Below are 20,188 nucleotides of genomic sequence, written 5' to 3' on the forward strand. Positions count from 1 at the left end.
GCAACAACCCGATGACCAATTTTAATCAAATACAACAGAAGAGAAGATGGCTGGACAACTTTCAGTTCCTCCAATTATTGTAAAAACCTAGCAGCTCAGTAGGTGAGAGGCCTGGATTTGTGTCCCTCTAAGGGAAAGGCTGAGGCATAGACTTAAGCAGATACCTGTTTGATTTGGCTCACCAGTAAGCCAGTCACTTCTGGTGTATCGCCAGTGTGTGATGGAAATAAAAGGGAAGTAAAACGCAGGGGTTTTGGTAAACTGAGTTGCATTAGTTCTGCTGCACTCTTTTCAGTCCAAGATAACTGATTTGGCAGATGCCATGAGAGAGATTGCAATCGCCCAACCATTTCTTGGTGACAGCAAGCCAGGATAGAGTTGCCCAGTTGTGCAGGGAGATCTGTAAGTGTGCTTCTGTCTCATAACACAACCAGTACAACCCATCTCATCAAGCAATCATTCATACACAGCTGTAGGAGGAAGATGAATATCTTTCCAGGTCAATGCTGTTTCTTCCAGTAGCAGAGTTTTGCTCACAGGCGTTTTACAACAAGCATTTTAAGTAAAATGCTGTGATTCTTACTTGGAAAGTGGCTGACAGTCAGACTCTGGGTTTCACCAGGCCATGACCACACGTTTCTACATCCATGTTTTTTAATGAAGATATTAGTATTGCAATTGTAAAGGTGTTATAAAGCAGTAACAATTTGCCTATCTAGCTTCATGGAGAGATATCATTCTTACTTAAAATTAGATTTTTGACCTCCTCAATGTCTTACTCTGTGCTGGTCTGGTAGACTGGCTTTGTAGTCAATGGAGAAGAGGAAAATTTCGGGGAGCACTGGGATCTGCTTCAGGTGCTCGCTTAAAGATTTGTGCCCTAAAAGGGCTTACTTTTTCTCCAGTGGCTATAGGGGAATGGTAACAACCCTCAGCTGTGGTTTAGTGCCCTTGAAGAGACCTTGGTATATCCCGCATGGCCTCCAACTGCTGCCTTAGAGGGTTTCAGGTCTTGTGCTGGTCCTGTGCTATGTCTACGTGTCCAGGCAGGTGTCTTAGATCTCTGTTACACCCCAATTTACAGTGTCTATGTGTAGAAAACAGAATGAGGCCTAAATGGTTGAAATTCATGACCTTAGAAGCAGGTGTTCATGCCGTCATGTGCATTAAATATATATTTATTGTAGTAATAGAAAATCAATTCAGTGCAATCTTTGGAGTCCAAAGAGTGGTACAGCTGATGCATGTCTAACAAATTTCACATTCTAGATCAAGTGAAATGAATCCACCCTAAATGCTTCCTTATCACACTCCTCCAAAACAGTAACTACTAAAATAGCTCTATAAGGGTGTTGGAGGTTTTATAGAAATGAGTGATTGTCCTTCAGAAAGACAGAGGAAAATACATCCCTAGAGACCGATGTAGCCATTTATGGTACAATGGTGTAGCAACACTTTGGATATTTTTCTCATGAGTCAAGTTCTCAGCTTTCCAAAATGCAGGAAGAAGCAACCACCACCTGGTGAGAAAAACAATCAGCCTGAGGAGAATGGAAATGAAGTCTCCTTGGGAGACCACATTTTTCTGTCTGGTCCTACAATCAGCTGTATCCATTCCCACTTCATATGACTGGTGCCTCTGCTGAAATCAGTCACTCGGGCGTTCAAATCTACAATTACAAAACCATAATGGTAATTTCTACCCAAACGTTACACAGTCAGGGGAGTTGGTCTGGGCTGTGATGAGCTGGGGAGGGGAATGGGAAATGCAGGACTTGTGGAAAAACTCATTGCAGGGAAGGTGCTTTTCCTTCCTGAGACTCCATCAAGAACATCTGTGTGCAAGGTTGAAAATACACCTCTACTATTTCCTTAATCCTTTTCCCAAGCTGCCCTCAAGAGCAGGCAGGGACCTGTTACTACAGAGAGGGGAAAACTAATATGTGAAGGACTGTGGCTGTCCCAAGCTCCCACCCAGTGCTGGCTTAGGTCTATCCCCAGGATAGCACTCTTTATTGCTCTTGCTGCCAAATTCTCAGCTCCCCACCAAATACCAAAGGGCTGGACCTTTCTTTCTTCAAGAAAAGCCACTGTTTCTTGGCTAGCTAAGGTTCACCCCAAACATGCTGGAATTAGCTTTTGAAGTAAAGAAGGCAAGGCTGCAGACAATCTTGACCATGAGCTAGGTTTCCTACACACAAGCCCATCGGGTAACTTGGCCTGGTCTTCAGGGTCTCCAGCATTCCATTTACACAAGTAAATTAAATAATGCCAGGGAGCCAGTGAGTGTTCCTACAAATATTTAATTTACCTGTGTAGATGCAGCCTAAGAGTCTAGCTCTAGTTGCACAATTATGTCTACCTGGAGAGCTCATAGGGCTCAGCCTGGAGTGATGAAACAAGGAGCTGCCAGCCCCTGTGAGGATCACTGGGTGACCAGTGGCTTCCAGGCCACCTGCTGTCAGCTGAGGATGAGCTGCCTGCTCTGGGATGAGCCCATCACATGAGATGCCAACCAGTCTGGAGCACTACAGCACAGGTAGGACATGATTTGGGGAAGGGGAGGAGATGGCACTTTCCCCCCCTGTGCTGTGGGGCTTGGCAGCATCCTTGGGTGAAAAGATGAGCCTAAAGCCCTGCCATGCTCTGTTGTCCTGTGCGTCCCCCTGGTCTCCTTCCTCCTATATTTAATGCTGATGGAAAATGGATTGTGGGTACCCAGCAAACCAGCAGCAATGGGAAAGGAAGGGAAGGAGCTGAAAATGAAGGAGGAGAAAAAAGGAATACTCGCTTTTATCAAAGCTGAACTTGGTTCTGCAAGAAGCTGGCATCCCGAGCACAGCTCCAGCCTGAGGGAGGGAAGGACAGAGAGGCTCAACCAGGGGCTGGCATGGGCTTGGGATCCCACTGGGATGAAGCTGGCTGATCACTGTGCTACATTTTCCCCAAAACTTAAACTGTTCAGCTACCACAACTCTTTTCTCTGAACTACCAGCACAAGCCCTATTTCTGCTCCTGGGATTGTGGCTTTTCATGAAAAAGCCAGAGGAACTGCAAAACTTGGAATAGTGGAGGAATAAATATCTAAATTCAGGGACTATGGTACAAGGTGACCATAATTGTTGTTGTTATTAGGTGCTGGACTCAATGATCCATGTGGGTCCCTTCCAAGTCTGGGTATTCTATGGTTATTCAATCATTATTATTTACATTCACAACCTGTCTTACACATACTGTGTCCACAAGCCATCACTGTACAGAGGAAAAAAAAAGTGGAGAAGATTTAGAGGAAAAAACTATGGAGAAGATTCAGAACTGGGTTCACTTGCAGTTTCCACATTGCTAAATCATCAAGGACCAGGACAATCTTTCACAGTCCTTGTGCCTTTGGTTCTTATAAAAACTGTCAGCCCAGACAGAATCTGCACTGCAGAGAGAACAGAGGTAGAATTTAGCATCTCCTTGTTCCAAGTGCAAAGTGCTTGTTAGCAAACCAACAGGTGACCACTGGACCATCATTTTGTTTCATGCGGGAGTCAGTCATATTAAATAATTTTCAGCTGCACTTTTCTTCTGTACACAGAACAAGGAGCCCAAAATGGCATATTTTGACTTATGAACCTGGTGAGATCAGTATGTGAACCACAGAAATAGGCAGAGCTCCCTGTACACTGCTGAAGTGACCCAAACACAGTGCTGTGCTCTTCAAGGATTTCTTCAGTATCAGAAAGTCCCATCTCATTTATTTTTTTCCTACTAAATTCTGATGATCTTCTCAGAAGAGCAGGTGTTCGGGTGCTAAAAGAGGCAGCTGGGAGCTCTCTTCAGACTGCAGGGCACCCAAGATGTTCACATGGAATCATAGGATCTTTTAGGTTTGAAAAGATCCGTAGGCATGGTGCTGGTCAATGAGGCTGAAGGGGTAGGATCACCCCCTTTTCTGAGGCAGCAGCTGGAGGTCTGGATGTCTCAGGTGGCACCATATGCTCACATTTAAGCATGTGAGATGGTCTCAGGTGCCTGAACCTGCGCATGAGCGTTTTGGTGTGTAAGAAGAGACAAGCTGGCAAAGCAAAGCAAACATGTTCCCTGCATCAAATATAAATTATAGAACCATGGAAAAGTTTGGGTTGGAAGGAACCTTAAAGATCATCTAGTTCCAACCTCCCCACCATTGGCAGAGATGCCACCCACTAGACCTGGTTGTTCAGGGCCCCATCCTGAACACTTGAACACTTCCAGGAGTGAGGCATCTACAACTTCTCTGGGCAGCCTCTTCCAGTGCCTCAACACTCTCACAGTAAAGAATTTGTTCTTAATATCTGATCTCAATCTCACCTCTTTTAGTTTAAAATTTTTCTCCCTCATCATATCACTATCTGCACGTGTAAAAAATTGCTTTGCCTCTCTCTTATAAGCCCCTTTTAGAGTACTACAAGGCTGCAATGAGGTCTTCCTGGAGCCTTCTCTTCTCCAGGCTCAACAACCCCTACTGTCTGTCTCCACAGGAGAGGTGCTCCATCCTTGTGGTCATCCCTGTAACCTGCTCTGGATAACAGGTCTGTGTCTTTCTTGTTAATGCAGAAATGGATGTTACCTAAATACTGATGTCAGCACGGCCCACACCAACTTGCAGTGTTGAGCAAGAGAGTTGATTTGAGCAAAAGAGCTGAGGTAGGAAGTTGTGAAGACACACCACTATAATGCATTAGGAAATCAAGTTCATTGCTAATAGGGTATTTGACATCCCACCCAGCGATGTGTGTCAGTGACTCTGTCCATTGAGCCCAGAGGCATGGCTTTAACTTTGGTGAGAGCACTAAATAAATGTACAAGGACTGCAAGATTTAGTACATTGCTTTTATCTCCTTCAAATGCATCTACTAAGGAAAAGATATGTGGGCAGAAGGCTTGTTCTGACTTATATAGTAATACTATGCAAAGGACCCTTAAGTGAGGTGTGATTTGTTCTTTATATTAACTCGAGGGCGCTTTGAGACAGAGAAATACAAAGTAAGATGGAGCTTCACCTGATACACCCATAGTAAAACTCTGTAACAACTGATCCTGCACCTCACACTCAATTCCATCTAATGCACAGCGCAAAGGAAAAGGGATGTGCCCACATAACATATTCCTGTTTTCCATCTCTCTGTCTTGTATACAGGACACACTCATACTGGGTTGATTTACATCTGTTTCACAGCCTAAGGGGAGAGAAACAAGAGTGAGTGCCTTTGAAACTGCTAGTGCCTTCCACATTTCATAAGTGCGACAGGAAACACGTTACTCAGAGGCTCAGTGCTATAAATCCCTTCTCCAGGAGATGGTGCTCCTGCCCTGGGAGAGATTCCTGCCCGCCCGTTTCCAGATGATGCTCGGTCCCACCGCAGCCACTCGACCCCTCTGCTGGGCTGGGACGCGATGGTTCTTATCCTCTGAGCTTCTCTTGCTGCTTAGCAGCTGAAGGAGAAAGAGACCCAGGGCATGAAATGTTTTCCAATAAAAGTTGGAAAAGGCAAGATGGAAAAAGAAAGCAGAAATTGTTAGGTTAAAATGCAGAACTGCACAGGAGACCAGAAGGTACAAGTGGTAAGTAGTTCATGAGCTGCTCAGTTTACCCTATGGTCTGTGCTGGTTTCTGTGGGGCCTTTTGGGTGAGGGGCATCTCTCCTGAGTGCCTGGCCCAAACCACCCACATTCATCATGAAATGATGAAACGCTGCCCTGGCAGGAAGGTCAGACAGACAGAATCTTCAACAGAAGTGATCCAGACCATGAGAAGTTGCAATCAAACAGGACTTTGGACCACATCCCTTTCCCCACTCAGGCACCCACCTTCCTCCATTCCTCCTCCTCCTCCTCACAGCCCAGCACAGCAGCTGGCACAGAGGAGTGAAGGGAGGAGGACTGCGCTGGAGTTGAGGACTGGCGGGTCTGCTCTGACCCTCTGCACACCTCAGCTGACACCCATGGCTTGTTGGTGTCCCCAGAGCAACTGTCCAGGAAACCAAAGTTGATACGTCCAACTAGATATCTTGCATTGTCAGAGGTACTTTGGTAGGATCCATCCCCCTGTTGATTCTTAATCAGGATGATATCCCCAAAAAGGAGGGAAATCAGTTCTTGGGGAAAGGTCTTTCTTTGCCAGATCCCTATTACTGGTGGAGAATTATCGGGCTGACCTAAAAACTTCAGAGTTTATCTCCATTTGTCTGGTCTATGGAGGAAAACAAAAACATGGGATTAGAGCATTGAAGTAAATGAGAGAGAAAAGAGTGTCTGACAAGGAACAAACAATGCCAAAGGAAGGGAAGATAACTTAAAGGGGAAAACCCCCCCATTCTTCCTTCCATGTTCATAGTGGGGAACATCTGCATGCAGAAAGTTATGAGTGAGATAGAACTGGAGATATGGGTAAGACTTTGCGTTGGGATAGAAAGCAAAAGACTTCATAGGGAGAAATTCTGTCTCAAGTGGCAGAGAAATGAGATTGACAACAGTGGTGAGCAGCACTTCTTGGAGAGGGATGGGAAGAGGCAGAGGACTCTCCTAGGAATAATTGGGAACTGGAAAGATCGGAGTGAGCTACTGTGAGCGGTGTTCCTTTTCTGGTGCTCCCTTGGGTCTCCACTGTACTCTCCCAGCTGGGTTTCACCTTCAAGTCCTGATACCCACACGTCTGAGGAGCCTTTGCAAAGGGGCTGGGAGCTGGAGGACAAGAAGTTGGGGAGAAACACAATAATGTGGAAAACAGATGAGAGAAAAAAAGGACTGAGTGGAGATCAAAGGATTAAATATGTAAAAATAAAGAATCATGGAGCAGAACTTGAGGAAGGCTGTAGGAGAGCACTTCCCCTGGTGACCTCTCACATGGGCAGCCAGGGGTGGGTAGGAGGCAGCTGAGGGCTTTCTGCACCTCTGTAACAGCTGTCCCACCTGGAGTCTGTGTTAATGCTGTAAGAACTGCTTTCTGGAGGTACAGCTTACCCTGCAGTAACTAGTGATGGGAGGAAGGTGACTGAGAAGAAGCCAGAATGAAGTAAAGTCAATCCCACCCCTTCCAACCAGATGCTAGCCTATACTACCACCATAAGGACACTTGAGTGAGTCGTCACCATGGTCCAGCATCTGGGCTTGCTGCATAGACAAATTACCTGCTGACTCTGCACCCTTCAAAAAGCAAATGGCTTTTTTTTTCTTTTTTGAGCACGACTGAGTGCTCAACTGTGCTTTGACTCACTACTTTCAGGTGGCTTATGCCCGATCCTGTCGACCAGATGCTGAATAGGACAATTTGCCCTGAGGGGATTGGAAAGCCTGTTTCAAGAAGCTTTTATGTTTCCAGAAGGATTGAATTTTCAGAAAAGCATTTCCGTAAGTCTCCTGTCCTCTAGCTAGAGCACAGTGTTCAAATAGAAAGTGATGTGAGACAAGCACAGCTTTAGGCATCCAGGCTGTGGTGACTGGTCTCTGGGCCTGAAGCAAAGAAGCCCACGGGGTCCTTGAATCTGTCTGATGTTTCATGCATGGAGTTTGTACCTTGATTTGTCTTATCTTCTCTGGCTATCCCCGTGCAGACAACCAGAAAGAATTCAGCTTGGCTTGAGTTTAAGTACGTTTTGGAAGGAGTTGCTGGAAGATTTGGAAAGAAAATGATGCTGTTGCTTGGTTACTTGCTGAGCTGGCCTTGCTGTCACTTGTAGCCATCTCACTAGAAGACATTTGTTAAGTGAAGCCTCAAGAGGCTTCTTGTGTGGTCACTACATGAAAACACACTCTTCCAAATAGCCACTGGCATCAACATTCTGATCGCTCTGAACTTGCTCGAGACTTGAAAAGTTGGTGGAGCCCCACTGACTTAGCTAACAGAAACAGCCACTCCAGCTTTGAAGAGTGGAGGGGGCTTGTCACTGCAGTTTGGTTTTATTTCATCAAAAAGGGCTGATGATAGGAAAGGTGAGGTGGAGGTGCAGAGCTGTGGGAATGTGGCTGTGATGTGAGGTACGTGGTTATTATTCCTTGAGGATTTCCCTTCTGCCTCACTTTCCTCCTTTGAGAAGTGGCTGGTGGATTCCAGTTAAATTGAATACCCCCTTCTTTCCTGTGCCAAAGAGCATCTGTAGGGCAGCCCCTCTGCCAGGCTGGGACCTTGCCCACAGTTGCACAAGAGGATGCAGATGTGGTAGGGGAGTTCACCCTGCCCAGGACTCATGGAAATGAATCGGTGCTCCACACACAAAGGTCCCCAACCACCATGGACAATGCAGGACAAGCAGGGCAGTGCTGGGGACCAAGAGAGGGACGGAGACTATGTCAGAGGGACTAGCCTAAGTATCAGCCAGGCAGAAATGATTCCTTCCTGATCCTGAAGGAATCAGCATCCAAAAAATGTTCCCAATAAGAAAACAGGCTTAGTGAGTTGACTGCCCCCTTCTTTCCAAAAACCTGACCTATTGGTGAAGGGAGAGAGAGACCATAGTGGGACAAGGTGCAAGCTGTTATGGGAGTCAGGATCCATCCTGGGCATACAGCCACTGGCTTCATGTTGTCTGGGACTAGTTCTTAGGAAAAAATTAGAGGCAAATGGGGCCCTTTATCTTCAACTGAGGTTCTGGCACACTTCTGATTTAATACTTGGTGAACAGGGTGACAGGACAGTCTCAGAACTGTTTTTCAACCCGTGATGGAGGTACCCAGAGGATTTTTAAGTGTAAAAGCAAAGAGAGATGGAGCAAGTGAGCAGGTCTGGAGCCAGGATCACCACACTGGTTAAGGGCCCCCAAGGGCAGGAGTACATTGCTGTACCCACTGCAGTGGGGAGTGCCCTCGGGAGGAACAAGTCTATTTACTGGTGGAGCCGAACAGACATAAAATCTCCCTCAGTTATATGGGTGTTTTTTTTCTGTATAAACTTGCTAATTGAGTTGTAAAATAAAACTGCAGTCCTTCCTCTCCAATTTCTGCTGCTGCAGCAGCGTGCTAATTTGGTTTTGGAAGGGGGCTGGTAGAAGGTGGCTCTTTGCCAGTGTGAAATTATGCGCAAAGGTTTGCAGTGGGAGAGGAGGGAGCCCGTCCTCAGTGCAGGGAAGGACTAGGGGCAGGAGCTGCTGAGCAGGGCTGGAGCGGTCTGGGAAGGTCCTGCAGCTGGGCTGGGCTGGGCTGATGGAAATTCAAGAAAGCCCAGAAGGGTTTAAGTGAAGTTGCAATGGATTACAGATGGGAAAGTTAGCGCCTGTGCACCTCAGTAGATGCTGTGTGGTTGAGAGGATGAGCTGTGGGATTTCACATCTACCCTCTGGCATGGCTGGGCAGGATTTGCCTCTTGGGTCTGTGTACTCATGTGTGTGTGGTGTGTGTGTGTGAGTGTGCCTTTGGTGCGGGCATGTGTGCCTGGTGTGTGCAGACATGTGTGTCCATGTCGCTTGGGGTGGTGTGGGTATGCGTGTGCCTGTGTTGGGTCTCCATACAGATGGTGAGGACAGGGATCTGGCTCTCATCACCCAGCAGCACAAGGCTCTGTCACGGGGACAACTGTGCACAGGAACAAGGATGGTGTGGTGCAAACTGATGCAGAGGAACCCACTGCTCAGCTCTGCTGACTTGCACCAGGCAGGGATTTGACCCTGCTGCCCACACTGGGGGCTGAGAAGAGGATTGGTCTGTAGGGAAAAAAAAAACTGTGATAAAAAAAACCCCAGAAGGCACAGCCTGGCTGTCTGTTGCATCAATGTAACTTTAATTTTTGAAAAACACACAGAAAAAATGCAGTGACAGTTCCAGTCCCAGGGTGAAGCCTGGGGTTCCACATGTTTGGCAGGTACATGCACCCCAACATGCAGGTGGATGTAATGTCTCAGGGGACCCAGGGCATGTACCACATTCACCACTTTCGTATCTTTCAGTGTTTCACATAAAACTGACGGTGTGAAAACAATTCCAGGCAGCAGGCTCCAGAAACCATTGTGAGAAGCCCAGAGGTTTATGGATAGATTTGTCTGCCCATTTTCTAGAATTCAACAGTCCTTCCTGTCCCATCATCCTTCCATCCTTCTGCTGATCCCTTTGCTCCCTTCTCTGTGCAGCACTGGGAAGGGATCGCTGACATACCCTTCAGTGGGAGCATCAGGAACACTGTGACCCTGGATCTGCTGGTTGAGGTGGGATTGAGTGGGGCAGGGCTAGACAGTGTTTTTCAGCCTTCCCATCTTTGGGAAGAACTACCCTCAACATTCAGCCCTGCTGCCGCCTGCTATCATTCTGTGAGGGCACCCGAGTGGGATCTCAGCACCCTGGGCAGGGGGGAGTGATGCCTCAGGGGCTGGAAGGTCTTGTCAGATGCTTTTAAAAGTGACCTTTAGTGTCTGAAGAGCATCAGGCTGGATTTAATAAGGGACTGACAAAAGAATAACAATTACTAAAGCCTTCCTCTGCCTTCCCTTCCTCTGTCTCCTGCCCCAGCTGGGTTAGGGTTCCTGGTGGTCACTAACTGCTGGGTGGGTGGTGCCAGTGGCAGTGTGCAAGGCCTTGTGGTCTGTGCAGAGTGTGCAAATGCTGTGCAAGCCACACAAACTCTATGTAAAGGCTGTGCAAACCCTGTGCAAATGCTGTGCAAAGGCTGGGCAAACTGTGCAAAGTGTGCAAATGGCTTTGGGCCTGGCCATCTGGCACTGCGAGAGACAGGGATTTCTCGGGATGCGGATTTCTTGGGATGGTGTCATGGGAGCTGTGTCTGTGTCTCTGCACAGTGTTTGCGTTCATACCGAGCAAATCCGCTGGTTGGCATTAGAAACCCGCTCGTGATACTGTGACAAAGCACCTGTAAAATCACAGCAGAAAGAAATCCGAGAGTTTGCAGTGACAAATGCTCGTGAGAAGCAATTGTTTGGGGGGGGAAGGGAAAAAAAAAAAGCCATGTTTGTTTTGGCAAAACACCTACATTCCTTCAAATAAATCATCGCAGCCCTTGTTTTTGTATTTGCGGAGAAATCGCAACAGACATAACCAGGGACTTAAGAGACTTGAAATAACATCCTAGTAAATACCCCACTTTGTTATTTTAATCGAGACCCAAGGAAACATCTGAATTTTGCCAAGGAAACCCTCCGTGCGAGGGAAAACATCAGCCCGCAGCCCGGCCGGGGCTCTGTTTTGCTCCGGTGTCGGGCTCCCGAGGTGGAATTGCCGGGGCCGATGGAGGTGCGGGGCAGCCCGGGACAGTCGCTCCGGCTCCCTCGACGCTCCCGGCCCAGCCCCGCAGCCAGCATCACCCCCGCAGGCCAGTCTGGGGGTGGGAAGTCAGCCCGAAATGTGGGGTGACAGTTCCTCAGTCCGAAACAGAGCCGGGGTCTGCCCCACGTCCAGTGTGGGACCGGGACCCCCGCCCCAATACGGGGTGGCGGGTGACCCCCTCTAATACAGGGTCGCCTCCCATCCGCATCCCCCTTAATTAGGCTGGAGTGACGCCGCGTCACGGGGCTGTGGGACGCGGCTCTCCCCGACAAATGAGGGGTAGGGGTGCCCCCACGGGGGGCGCAGGTGCCTCCCACTAGACGGGGCCGGAGCCTGCGGGGGTCTCACCTGCCTGGGAAGGAGGGGAGGGGACCGGGGAGGGAGTGTCCGGGGTGGGGTCTCACCTGCAGACGGAGGCGGAGCGTGGACGGGGTTTCTCTCACCTGCCGGGGGAGGCAGAGCGGTGTCCGAGGGGACGGTCCGGGGGTTCCCACCTGCAGGTAGAGGCGGGGCGGGGTCGGGAGGGATCCAGGGGTGTCCCACCTGCCAGGGAAGGCGGGACGGCATCCAGGAGGGTGTCCTGGGGGGTCCCGTCTGCCGGGGGAGGAGGGGTGGGATCCAGGGATGTGTCCGAGGGGGTCCCACCTGCCGGGGGAGGCGGGGCGGGTCCCGGGGCGCGGGCGGTGCTCGGGCGGGGAGGGGCGAGCGGCCGGCAGGGGGAGCCCCGGCGGCGGCGGGCGAACGAGGAGCGGCGGCGGCGGCGGCGACGGCGGCGGCGAAGACGATGTTCAAAAGCGGGCGGGGAGTGGCGGCGGCAGCAGCTCCGCGCCGAGCCCCGGGCCGCCGCCATGCGCCTCCGCGCCGCCGCCGCCGCCCTCTGCCTCTGCCTGCTGGGCGCCTGCCGCCTCCGCCGCGGGCTGGAGGCCGCCGCCGTGCGCGGCCCGTCGGCGGCCGCTCCCCAGCGACCCTCGGCAGCCGCGCCTTCCTCCGCCTCCTCCTCCTCCGCCGCCGCCGCCGCCTCCCCCTTCTCCTCCCCGCCGCGGAGGGACGGGGCTCTCCGCAACGGCACGGTGGTGCCGCACCACTACATGGTGGCCCTGTACCAGCGCCTGGCCGCCCGCCGCGGCCCCGGCGGCCGCGCCGACACCGTCACGGGCTTCGCGGAGCGGGCGCGCAGCGGTGAGTGCGGGGAGCGCGTCCCCCCGGGACCCTGCCGTCGGGGATGCTTGGGCTTGGGGACGGGCTTTAGGATGAGGATGGGGTTTGGGAACGGAGACGGGGCTGTGCGTGGATGCGAGGATCGGGCTCCTGCGTGGGAGCAGGGATGGACGCGGGGTTGCGCATCACTTTGGGCGTGAGTTTGGGGACGTGGTGACAACGCGGAGAGGGAGCTCGCGCGTTGGTCCAAACGCGAGGCTGTGCCTGGGATGGGGTTGTGCGTTGGTTGGGGAACGAGGTTGTGCGTTGGTTTGAGCACGGGGTGGTTGCAGGGGCTGGCGGTAGCTCACGGGATAGAGCTTCGCGGGATAGGAGCTGCGCCTCCCGGTTGTTTAACGGGAATGGAGCCGTGCGCGAGACCGAGCGTGGGAATGGGGACGAGGACAGCGCTGGGAGTGGGGTTGTGCGTGAGCATAGGGGTGAGGCGACGATAGTGACAGCAAAGGGTTTGTGTCTGGAGCTGGAAAAAGGGATTGCCGATGGAGATGAGCGTGAGGTCGGGGGTGGCGATGGGGTTGCGCGGTCAAAGATGACGCTCGGGGCTGGGGCTGGAGTTGGGGACGGGGTGCGAGGTGCAGCCAGCTGGGCCGGGGCGGGCGGGGCTGCCGGCGGCTCTCGGAACCTCTCGCCACCTGATGCGGGGCCGGCGGCTGCGGCGCAGTTTTGAGGCAGCTTCTCTGCGCGGCATCCCCGAGACCGGGAGCGAGAAGACCCGACAGAGCCTTTGCAGCCCGAAAAGCTCCGCAAGACCTCGCGACGGGCCGGGCGAGGCTGGGGAGGGAGCGCAGCCGCGGTGCTCCGGGGAGCGCTCCAGAGCGGCTCCCGCCGACCCGCCGGCTGAGCTCGGCATCGCGCTCCCCCTTCTCCCTCTTCCTCCTCTTTTGCCCTCTTCATATCCGCGGATCTAATGATGATAACACATAAACGCATTTAACGATACATTTTTAACGCGTGCATCGCGCACTGCCGCCAAAGTTCGCTCGGCTAGGGAAAAAAAAAATAATAAATTTCCGATCGAATAAAATTAAAAAACAAACTGAAAAGCAGCCCCCAGCCTCCCCGCGGTGCCTCTCGCCGGCTGCCCCGGAGTGGGAGAGCGGCGGCTGGTGGTGTGGAGCCCCCCAAGCCCCATCCTCACACCCAGAACGGGCCGTATCCTGCTGGCAGCCTTTGGGGGGAAGGGCTGCTAAAAGCTGATGGGGCAAGGTCAGGGGAGCGAGGTGGGACGCGGGGAAGATGATCCGGTGGGAGGGTGGGCAGTGCCCGGCTTGGGAGAGCCGGGGGAAAACTGCGCATAGGTCCTGGGAAGTTTCAGAGCAAAACGAAACCAGATGAACTCTTCAAAGGGATCTCCTTATCTGCTCTTATCTGCTCCTCATAGGAACGTTAGATCTGCTTTTAAAATAGTAATTATAATAATGACTATAATGAATAATAATAATAAGGATAATAATAACAATAATAGTAGCAGCAGCAGCAGATGACAGGGAGGAGATTGTTTCCCCCCCTGGCGGGTGTGCAGACTGCACCCAGCGGCGCTGCCGGCGCGGGGCGGGGGCTGCGGTTGTGGGGATGTCGGGCAGGGCTCTGCCGGCAGCGGGTCAAGAGGCTCGGGCACAGCAGCGATGTTTGCAGCATGCTCAGGTCAGGTTTCTCGTTAACGAGGCAGAAAATAAAAAACAACCCTCGCAGAACTCATTAATGTCTTCTCCCTAATGTCACCTCCTTTGGTTTTGTTTTGTTTTTTTTTAATTCACATTGAATATATTTAATCAGTGTCAGAAACTGCACAAGTCTGTGTTTGGGCTTTGGATCCACCAAAAATAGTGACAAAGTGAAGCTGGGCTTGCTTTCAGCCTCTAGTGGTGCCTCTATCAGACATGTGTCTGCGAGGGGAAAATGGAAATTTTCACAGCTTTGTACTTGGAATGGATGGGGCTGTGTGTGTGTGTGTGTGACACTTAGGGCAGAAGAAATCAGTGACCACCTCCTGACTGGGGATGGGACTGCGGCACCGTTTCAGATGGGGCTTCCATGCCAAAACAGAATAGTGATGCAACTGGGGTCAGTGGAACACCTATGAGGAGGCAGAGAAGCCTCCTTGGGACATGGGGAAGAGTGCTGATGAGAAGCCACTTGATTCAATTGATGCCTCTCTCCCTCTGTACTTTCTCCTTGTTAGTTTTTGGTGCCGCCAGCCAGAGTGACGCTCCTGGATGCAGGACACACAGGCTGTGTCCTGCTGGGATGCTCGGCGAGCCTTGCTGCACAGCAAGGTCTTTCCTGTTAGTTCTGTGTCTCTTGCACCTCCATAATGAGAGCTTGGCTTCAGCTTGCTGGGATTTTAATTTTTTTTTCCTTTTTTTTTTCCCCTTCTGTGTTATCTCTTCCAGATGCCTCCCTATCCACCTCCGAGCAGCGATACCTCTTCGACATCTCCAGCCTGCCTGAGGCAGAGGAGGTGACGGGCGCAGAGCTGCGGATCCTGCGTGCCCTCCCCGAAAACCGGAGCTTGGCCCTGTCCCCCGAAGGCACCTTCCACCACCTCCTCCTTTCCACCTGCCCAAGCCAGGATGGTCAGGAGCCCCAGCTGCTGGACTCCAGGGCTGCAGACATTTTGGACGCAGGCTCCTCCAGATGGGAGGTTTTTGATGTCTGGGAAGCCTTGCGAGATCGGAGGGAGAGCTCTCTCTCAGGCAAGCTGCTGTGCTTCCTGCTGAGGATCGTCTCTGATCGGTCGGGGCAGCTCCTGCCCCCCCGACAACTGGGGTTCAACAAGCCCCAGCCCCAGCCCCACGAGCGAGCCCTGCTCGTGGCCTTCTCCCGCACCCAGAGGAAGGAGAATCTCTTCAAGGAGATCCGGGATAAGATCAAGGCCCTGGGCAGCCCCCCATTCCTGGAGCCCCCTGATCCTGGCCAGGAGGTGTATCCCAAGCGGAGGAAGAGAAGGACCACGATTGCTGCCCGGTCTGGGGGCAGAGGCCATGGGAAGAAGGCGAAGACCCGCTGCAGCAGGAAGCCCCTGCACGTGAACTTCAAGGAGCTGGGCTGGGATGACTGGATAATCGCCCCCCTGGATTACGAGGCGTATCACTGTGAGGGGGTCTGCGACTTCCCCCTGCGCTCCCACCTGGAGCCCACCAACCATGCCATTATTCAGACTCTGATGAACTCCATGGACCCGGAGTCCACCCCCCCGAGCTGCTGTGTGCCCTCCAAGCTCAGTCCCATCAGCATCCTCTACATAGACTCTGGGAACAATGTGGTTTACAAACAGTACGAGGACATGGTCGTGGAGACGTGTGGCTGCAGGTAGCAATTTCTGCAGCTCTCCTCCTCCCCACCCCTCCCTGCCCTGCCCAGCAGCCCTGCCCCATTTTATATATATAAATATAGATATATATATATATATATAAAAAAAAATATATATATACACATACACATTTTGGTGTGTGCCTTTCCAAAAGCCAAGCTCAGAGCAGGTGTCCCTTGCCTTCCCTGGGCCACTCTGGCCATGAGCCCCCCTGAGGCTGTGAGGCTGATGCCATCTCTGTGCCTTGCCGGCTTCCCACGGGAATGGGGGGGTACACAGACTGTCAGAGCCCCCAGGAAATGCCTGTTCTGCCTCTGAGCTCTGCCTGCTAGGCTTGGTTTTCCCAGGTGGAACTGACACTTTCCTTCCCAAAGGGTTTGGAAAATGTCTGGCCGAAATTGTCTCGGTGAGAATGATGACCTGGGGTTGGGGGGCAGACAGAGTGGTGGCTGCGGGAGATGTCAGCATCACCTTCTGGCTGGGGCAGTGGGATGGAGGTGAGATGGGAATGCTCATTTATTTGAGTTAAAGGAGTTTTTCTGTCTGCCTTCAAATCACCACCCCAGGTTTTCTGGTAGAAAAACGAGGGATCCCTGGAGGAACTCAGGGGGTGGAGAACCTGTGGCTGCTGGGGGTTGAAATCATTTGGTCCAGGCCTGCTTGTAGTGGGGAGAGATTTGTGAGTCTGCTGGTGGGGACAGGAAAGAAGGTCCTTGTAACTGGAGGCTAAAGCAATAGTCAGGTCTGAAGTAGAGCTCGTGCTGTCAAAAATATGGGAATGGTCCTGGGAGGTGTTAGCTGGGGATACCCTGGCTCCATGTAGTCCGAAGTGCTAGCCCTGTTGTTGATGTCCTGCAGGGGGTATTGGCTGGTGGGTCCCCTCCCTTTCCTGCACAAAACCCCATTTCCAAGGCATACTGGGAACCCGGCATCAGGCCCACAAGTCACATAGATGTCCTCAGCGTGTCTGGAGAGAAACAAAGGTCCTGAGTTCCCCAGGGAAGAACCATTTTGCTCGAGTTCTTCTTTTTCCAAATAATCTCTATAAAAGCACTAAGCTCCACCCTATCATCCTTTGGCACTGATTTCCCAGTGAGCTCCATCCCTCCCTGGAGCGCCGGCCTCCCCCTGCTCCATTAAGGGAGCCCAGATCCGCCAGGAACAGACCTTTCTCATGCTGTGGGCTGAATGTCATCCTTGGGGACTGCTACATAAAATGGGGCGCTTTGACCCGTGCTGAAAGGGCTGCAGGATTTTAGTAACTCAGGAGCTGAGTATAAATTATGCCTTTAAATCAGAGAAACCTCGCACCCATGACAGGGTGTGTTTTGGATGCTGGGAAGTGTTTCTGCTGCACCTCAGTGGCTTTTAGTACCACACTCCAGCTTCATGGCTGAGTTGGCATAGTCCACAGATGTATTTGCACAGACTTTGTGTTTGATGGTTTGTTTTTTTACTGGTGGTCAGAGTGTTGGTGTGTAAACATCAGTGCTTATTAGTGACAGCAGTTTGCTTTTGGAGGAGATAAATCCCTGCTGGAAAACGTGGCATTTTCCCTATATAAAATGAGTTGCCCTCCATGGCAGGGGTGTTCTTCTGGGAAGGCTAAGCCTGGCTGGGGCAGAAAGGGGGTCACCTCAAAGAACTCTATTGAGATCCAAATGATTTCAAGGATCAGAAAAGCCTTGGTGAGGTCCAACAGCCGCTTCCCCACAAGAAAATAGTGCATCAGCAGGGAGTAAATTGTGCACAATGATAATGGTGATAGATCCACTGGACTAACACCCCCCAGCTTCCCTCTATCCTCATCCGTAGAGGCTTGCTCTGCATCCTCAGGCTGTGGCTGGTGGCAACTCAGGAGAGCAAATGTGGTACCCATAAATCTCGTGTAACCCCCTTGACTCCCGTGGAGCTCCTCTGACTTTACATCCATGTAACCAAGAGGAAAACCCATCTCCCTACCTCAGCATAAATGTAAATATATATTAATGATGTAACTGTCCCCAAGGCGATGCTCAGAGATGGAGGTTGGTAGGGAAGAGGAAGAATCAGGTCCATGCAGGTGAGTTTTCTCCTTGCCGGTGTCTGGAGAGGCTGAGGTGCAACTAGTGGGTGAGGAGGGGTCGTAAGGAGAGCTGGTGTCTTTCCTCTGCCCTTTGGCTTTAGCACAGATGTTTTGGGAAGGAGAATGGCACAGCAGTGCCCGAGTTGCTTGCTCTGGAAATACCACACCATTTATAAAGTAACCAAGCTTTTGAAGTGCCTAATTTTTCAATTGTCATGGGTTGTTTGATAGCTTTTCTCACTGCTGAGACAATATTTTTTAATGGTTTTGTTTCTTTTACCCCCTCCCCTTCCTCCAAATATTTGTGGTGGAGGTTTGTGGGCAGTTCAAATCCAGGCAAGATATATATAGCTCCTGGCAGCCCCTGCTGGCTGGTGGCTCTTGTGAGCCTCAGCCAGAAGGTTGGCCTGAGACCTGCTCCTGTGGGACCGAGTCCAAGGGGGTGTTAATACCAGTGGCCCTCAGGTCTTGGGGCTTTTGTTCAGCCACAGCTGCAGGGAACAGACAGATGTCACGCACCTCAGGCCTGGAGATGGCTGATGGGGAGCAGGGCGATGGGTTGGGTCTTGCAGTGCTTCACCTCGACCCCAGTGCTGTGTGCTGTGCACTGTGCTCTGCTGAGGCTCTGTCCTGAACCCCACCATGGCTTTGCTGGTCCTGGGGGGAAAAGCAGTGGCTCAGTCACTGCAGTTTTGTAGCATGGATCACTACAGTAAATGAAAGGATTTGGTGAGAGTGCAGAGGCCGCTGCTGGCAGTGATGCCATCCGTGGTTTTGCCCATGTGGGAATCAGTCCTGGCTCTCCTGGCTGCAGGTACGTCTTCCAGAACGGGCATGTTTGGTGGGACAGCAAACTTCAGCCCCCTGAGGTGAGCCCAGCAGCAGTGGGGCCCTTTGTGCTTGCGCTCCTGGTGACACTGCTGTGCCAGCTGCTCTTTTAAAGGAGCACTTGTTCCTTTCCTGGGCAGACAACCTCTGGAGGACAACAGGAGGGAAAAGGATGGAGTCAGACCCTCTTTCTGTTTGCCTCACGAGATGGAAGGCAGCCAAGGGCTGCTCCAAGGTGATGTGTATGGGTGGGGCAAGGCTGGAGGGGAGCAGGGCTGGGGCTCTTGGTGGGTAACTGTGTTGCTCCCCCTGGGAAAGTGTATCAGCCGCAGTGCTCACCTGTTGCATTGCTTATTGCTCCCAGAGGAGTGTTTCCAGAGCAAAAGCACCACTTTTCCCTTTATGGATCCCTGCATGCCAGCTGTAAGGGCTGCCTCTCCATCCCTAGGTAGATTTGGAGATTGCACCCAAACACTGGAATGAGGCTTGGGCAACAACCATCAGAGCCATTGCAAATGTTTAGAGGTTTAGATTAGATATTAGGAAAAAAATTTCATGGAAAGGGTTGTAAAGCATTGGAACAGACTGCCCAGGGAGGTAGCAGAGTTGCCATTCCTTGAAGTGTTCAAAAAATGTGTGGATAAGGCACTTAAGGAGACAGTTTCATGGTGAACATGGTGGTGGTGAGGGGCTGACAGTAGGACTTGATGATTTTTTCCAGTCTTAATGATTCTGTGACTCTAAATGGAAGTGGTGGGTGTGAAAGCCTTTTCCAGACAGGGAGATTCCCTCAGCTGAGTTGCTGCAGCCCTGCCATGTTGGGGAGCAACACAGGGACATGTCAGCAAAGGGCACAAAGCAGTAAATCCTACCTGTGGAGGCAGGTAAGTGGGGCACTGGTTGCAGGATGGTGGCAGCCCAGCCCAGCCCTCATCTCTGAAGCTGGTCCTCGGCTGAACATCACCCTCTAATGCCATAGAAACGGTCCAGGAAAAATGTATTTCTGATCAGTTGCCTCTTGCCTGAGCTGATTTTTAGCCACATGTAAACTTTATGAGACTAGAGGTTGAACATGGACAAATATGAATTCAGTAGGCTCAGAGTGATTTTAATGGATAATTATAGGTTCTTATTCTGCAGTATTTATACAACCTTTCCAGTTTAAAAAAACTCCCAGTTTCCATGCAGTGTATATTCTCCTGGAGGATTTGTTTGACCTTGAGCACCATTTTTATCTGCAGGATATAATTACAGTGAAACTAGAAATATTAAGCATTTGAAAAATGCTTAACTGGCTCCTTCCCCTCAGACACGTGAATGTAATCGTGCAGGAGCAGGGAAACATGGACCAATCCCATTTAACTTGGAAGCACTGGGGCTGTGATTCAGGGAAGCACACCTGGTTGGGACAGGACTGGTGTGTGTGCCTTGAGCTCTGTAAAACCAAAGCCTATGCTTAAGCCATTGCCTGCACTGTGTCCTGAAGCTCCCTGTCCAGTGGAGCTCCATAGCAGGAATAGTCAAAAGAAAAT

The 20,188-nt window shown here is 51.4% G+C and overlaps 1 protein-coding gene across 1 annotated transcript; it reads left to right on the forward strand.

The window, feature by feature from the left end:
* The first annotated feature begins 12,080 nt into the window (after positions 1–12,080).
* On the forward strand, positions 12,081–19,236 carry GDF7 (growth differentiation factor 7). Its single transcript, XM_032682888.1, has 2 exons — positions 12,081–12,411; positions 14,844–19,236. Exons 1-2 carry the CDS (start codon positions 12,081–12,083, stop codon positions 15,764–15,766), a joined length of 1,254 nt encoding a protein of 417 aa, XP_032538779.1. The 3' UTR covers positions 15,767–19,236.
* Positions 19,237–20,188: the final 952 nt, after the last annotated feature.

The sequence above is a fragment of the Chiroxiphia lanceolata genome, chromosome 3 (assembly GCF_009829145.1).
Source record: "Chiroxiphia lanceolata isolate bChiLan1 chromosome 3, bChiLan1.pri, whole genome shotgun sequence".
In the NCBI taxonomy this organism is placed as follows: Eukaryota; Metazoa; Chordata; class Aves; order Passeriformes; family Pipridae; genus Chiroxiphia; species Chiroxiphia lanceolata.

What these genes read in the sequence shown, in the direction of transcription:
- GDF7 (XM_032682888.1), top strand. Translation starts at nt 12,081, where the DNA reads ATGCGCCTCCGCGCCGCCGCCGCCGCCCTCTGCCTCTGCCTGCTGGGC. An exon ending in CGCGGAGCGGGCGCGCAGCG is followed by an intron (nt 12,412 to 14,843) that starts GTGAGTGCGGGG and finishes TATCTCTTCCAG; the next exon opens with ATGCCTCCCTATCCACCTCC.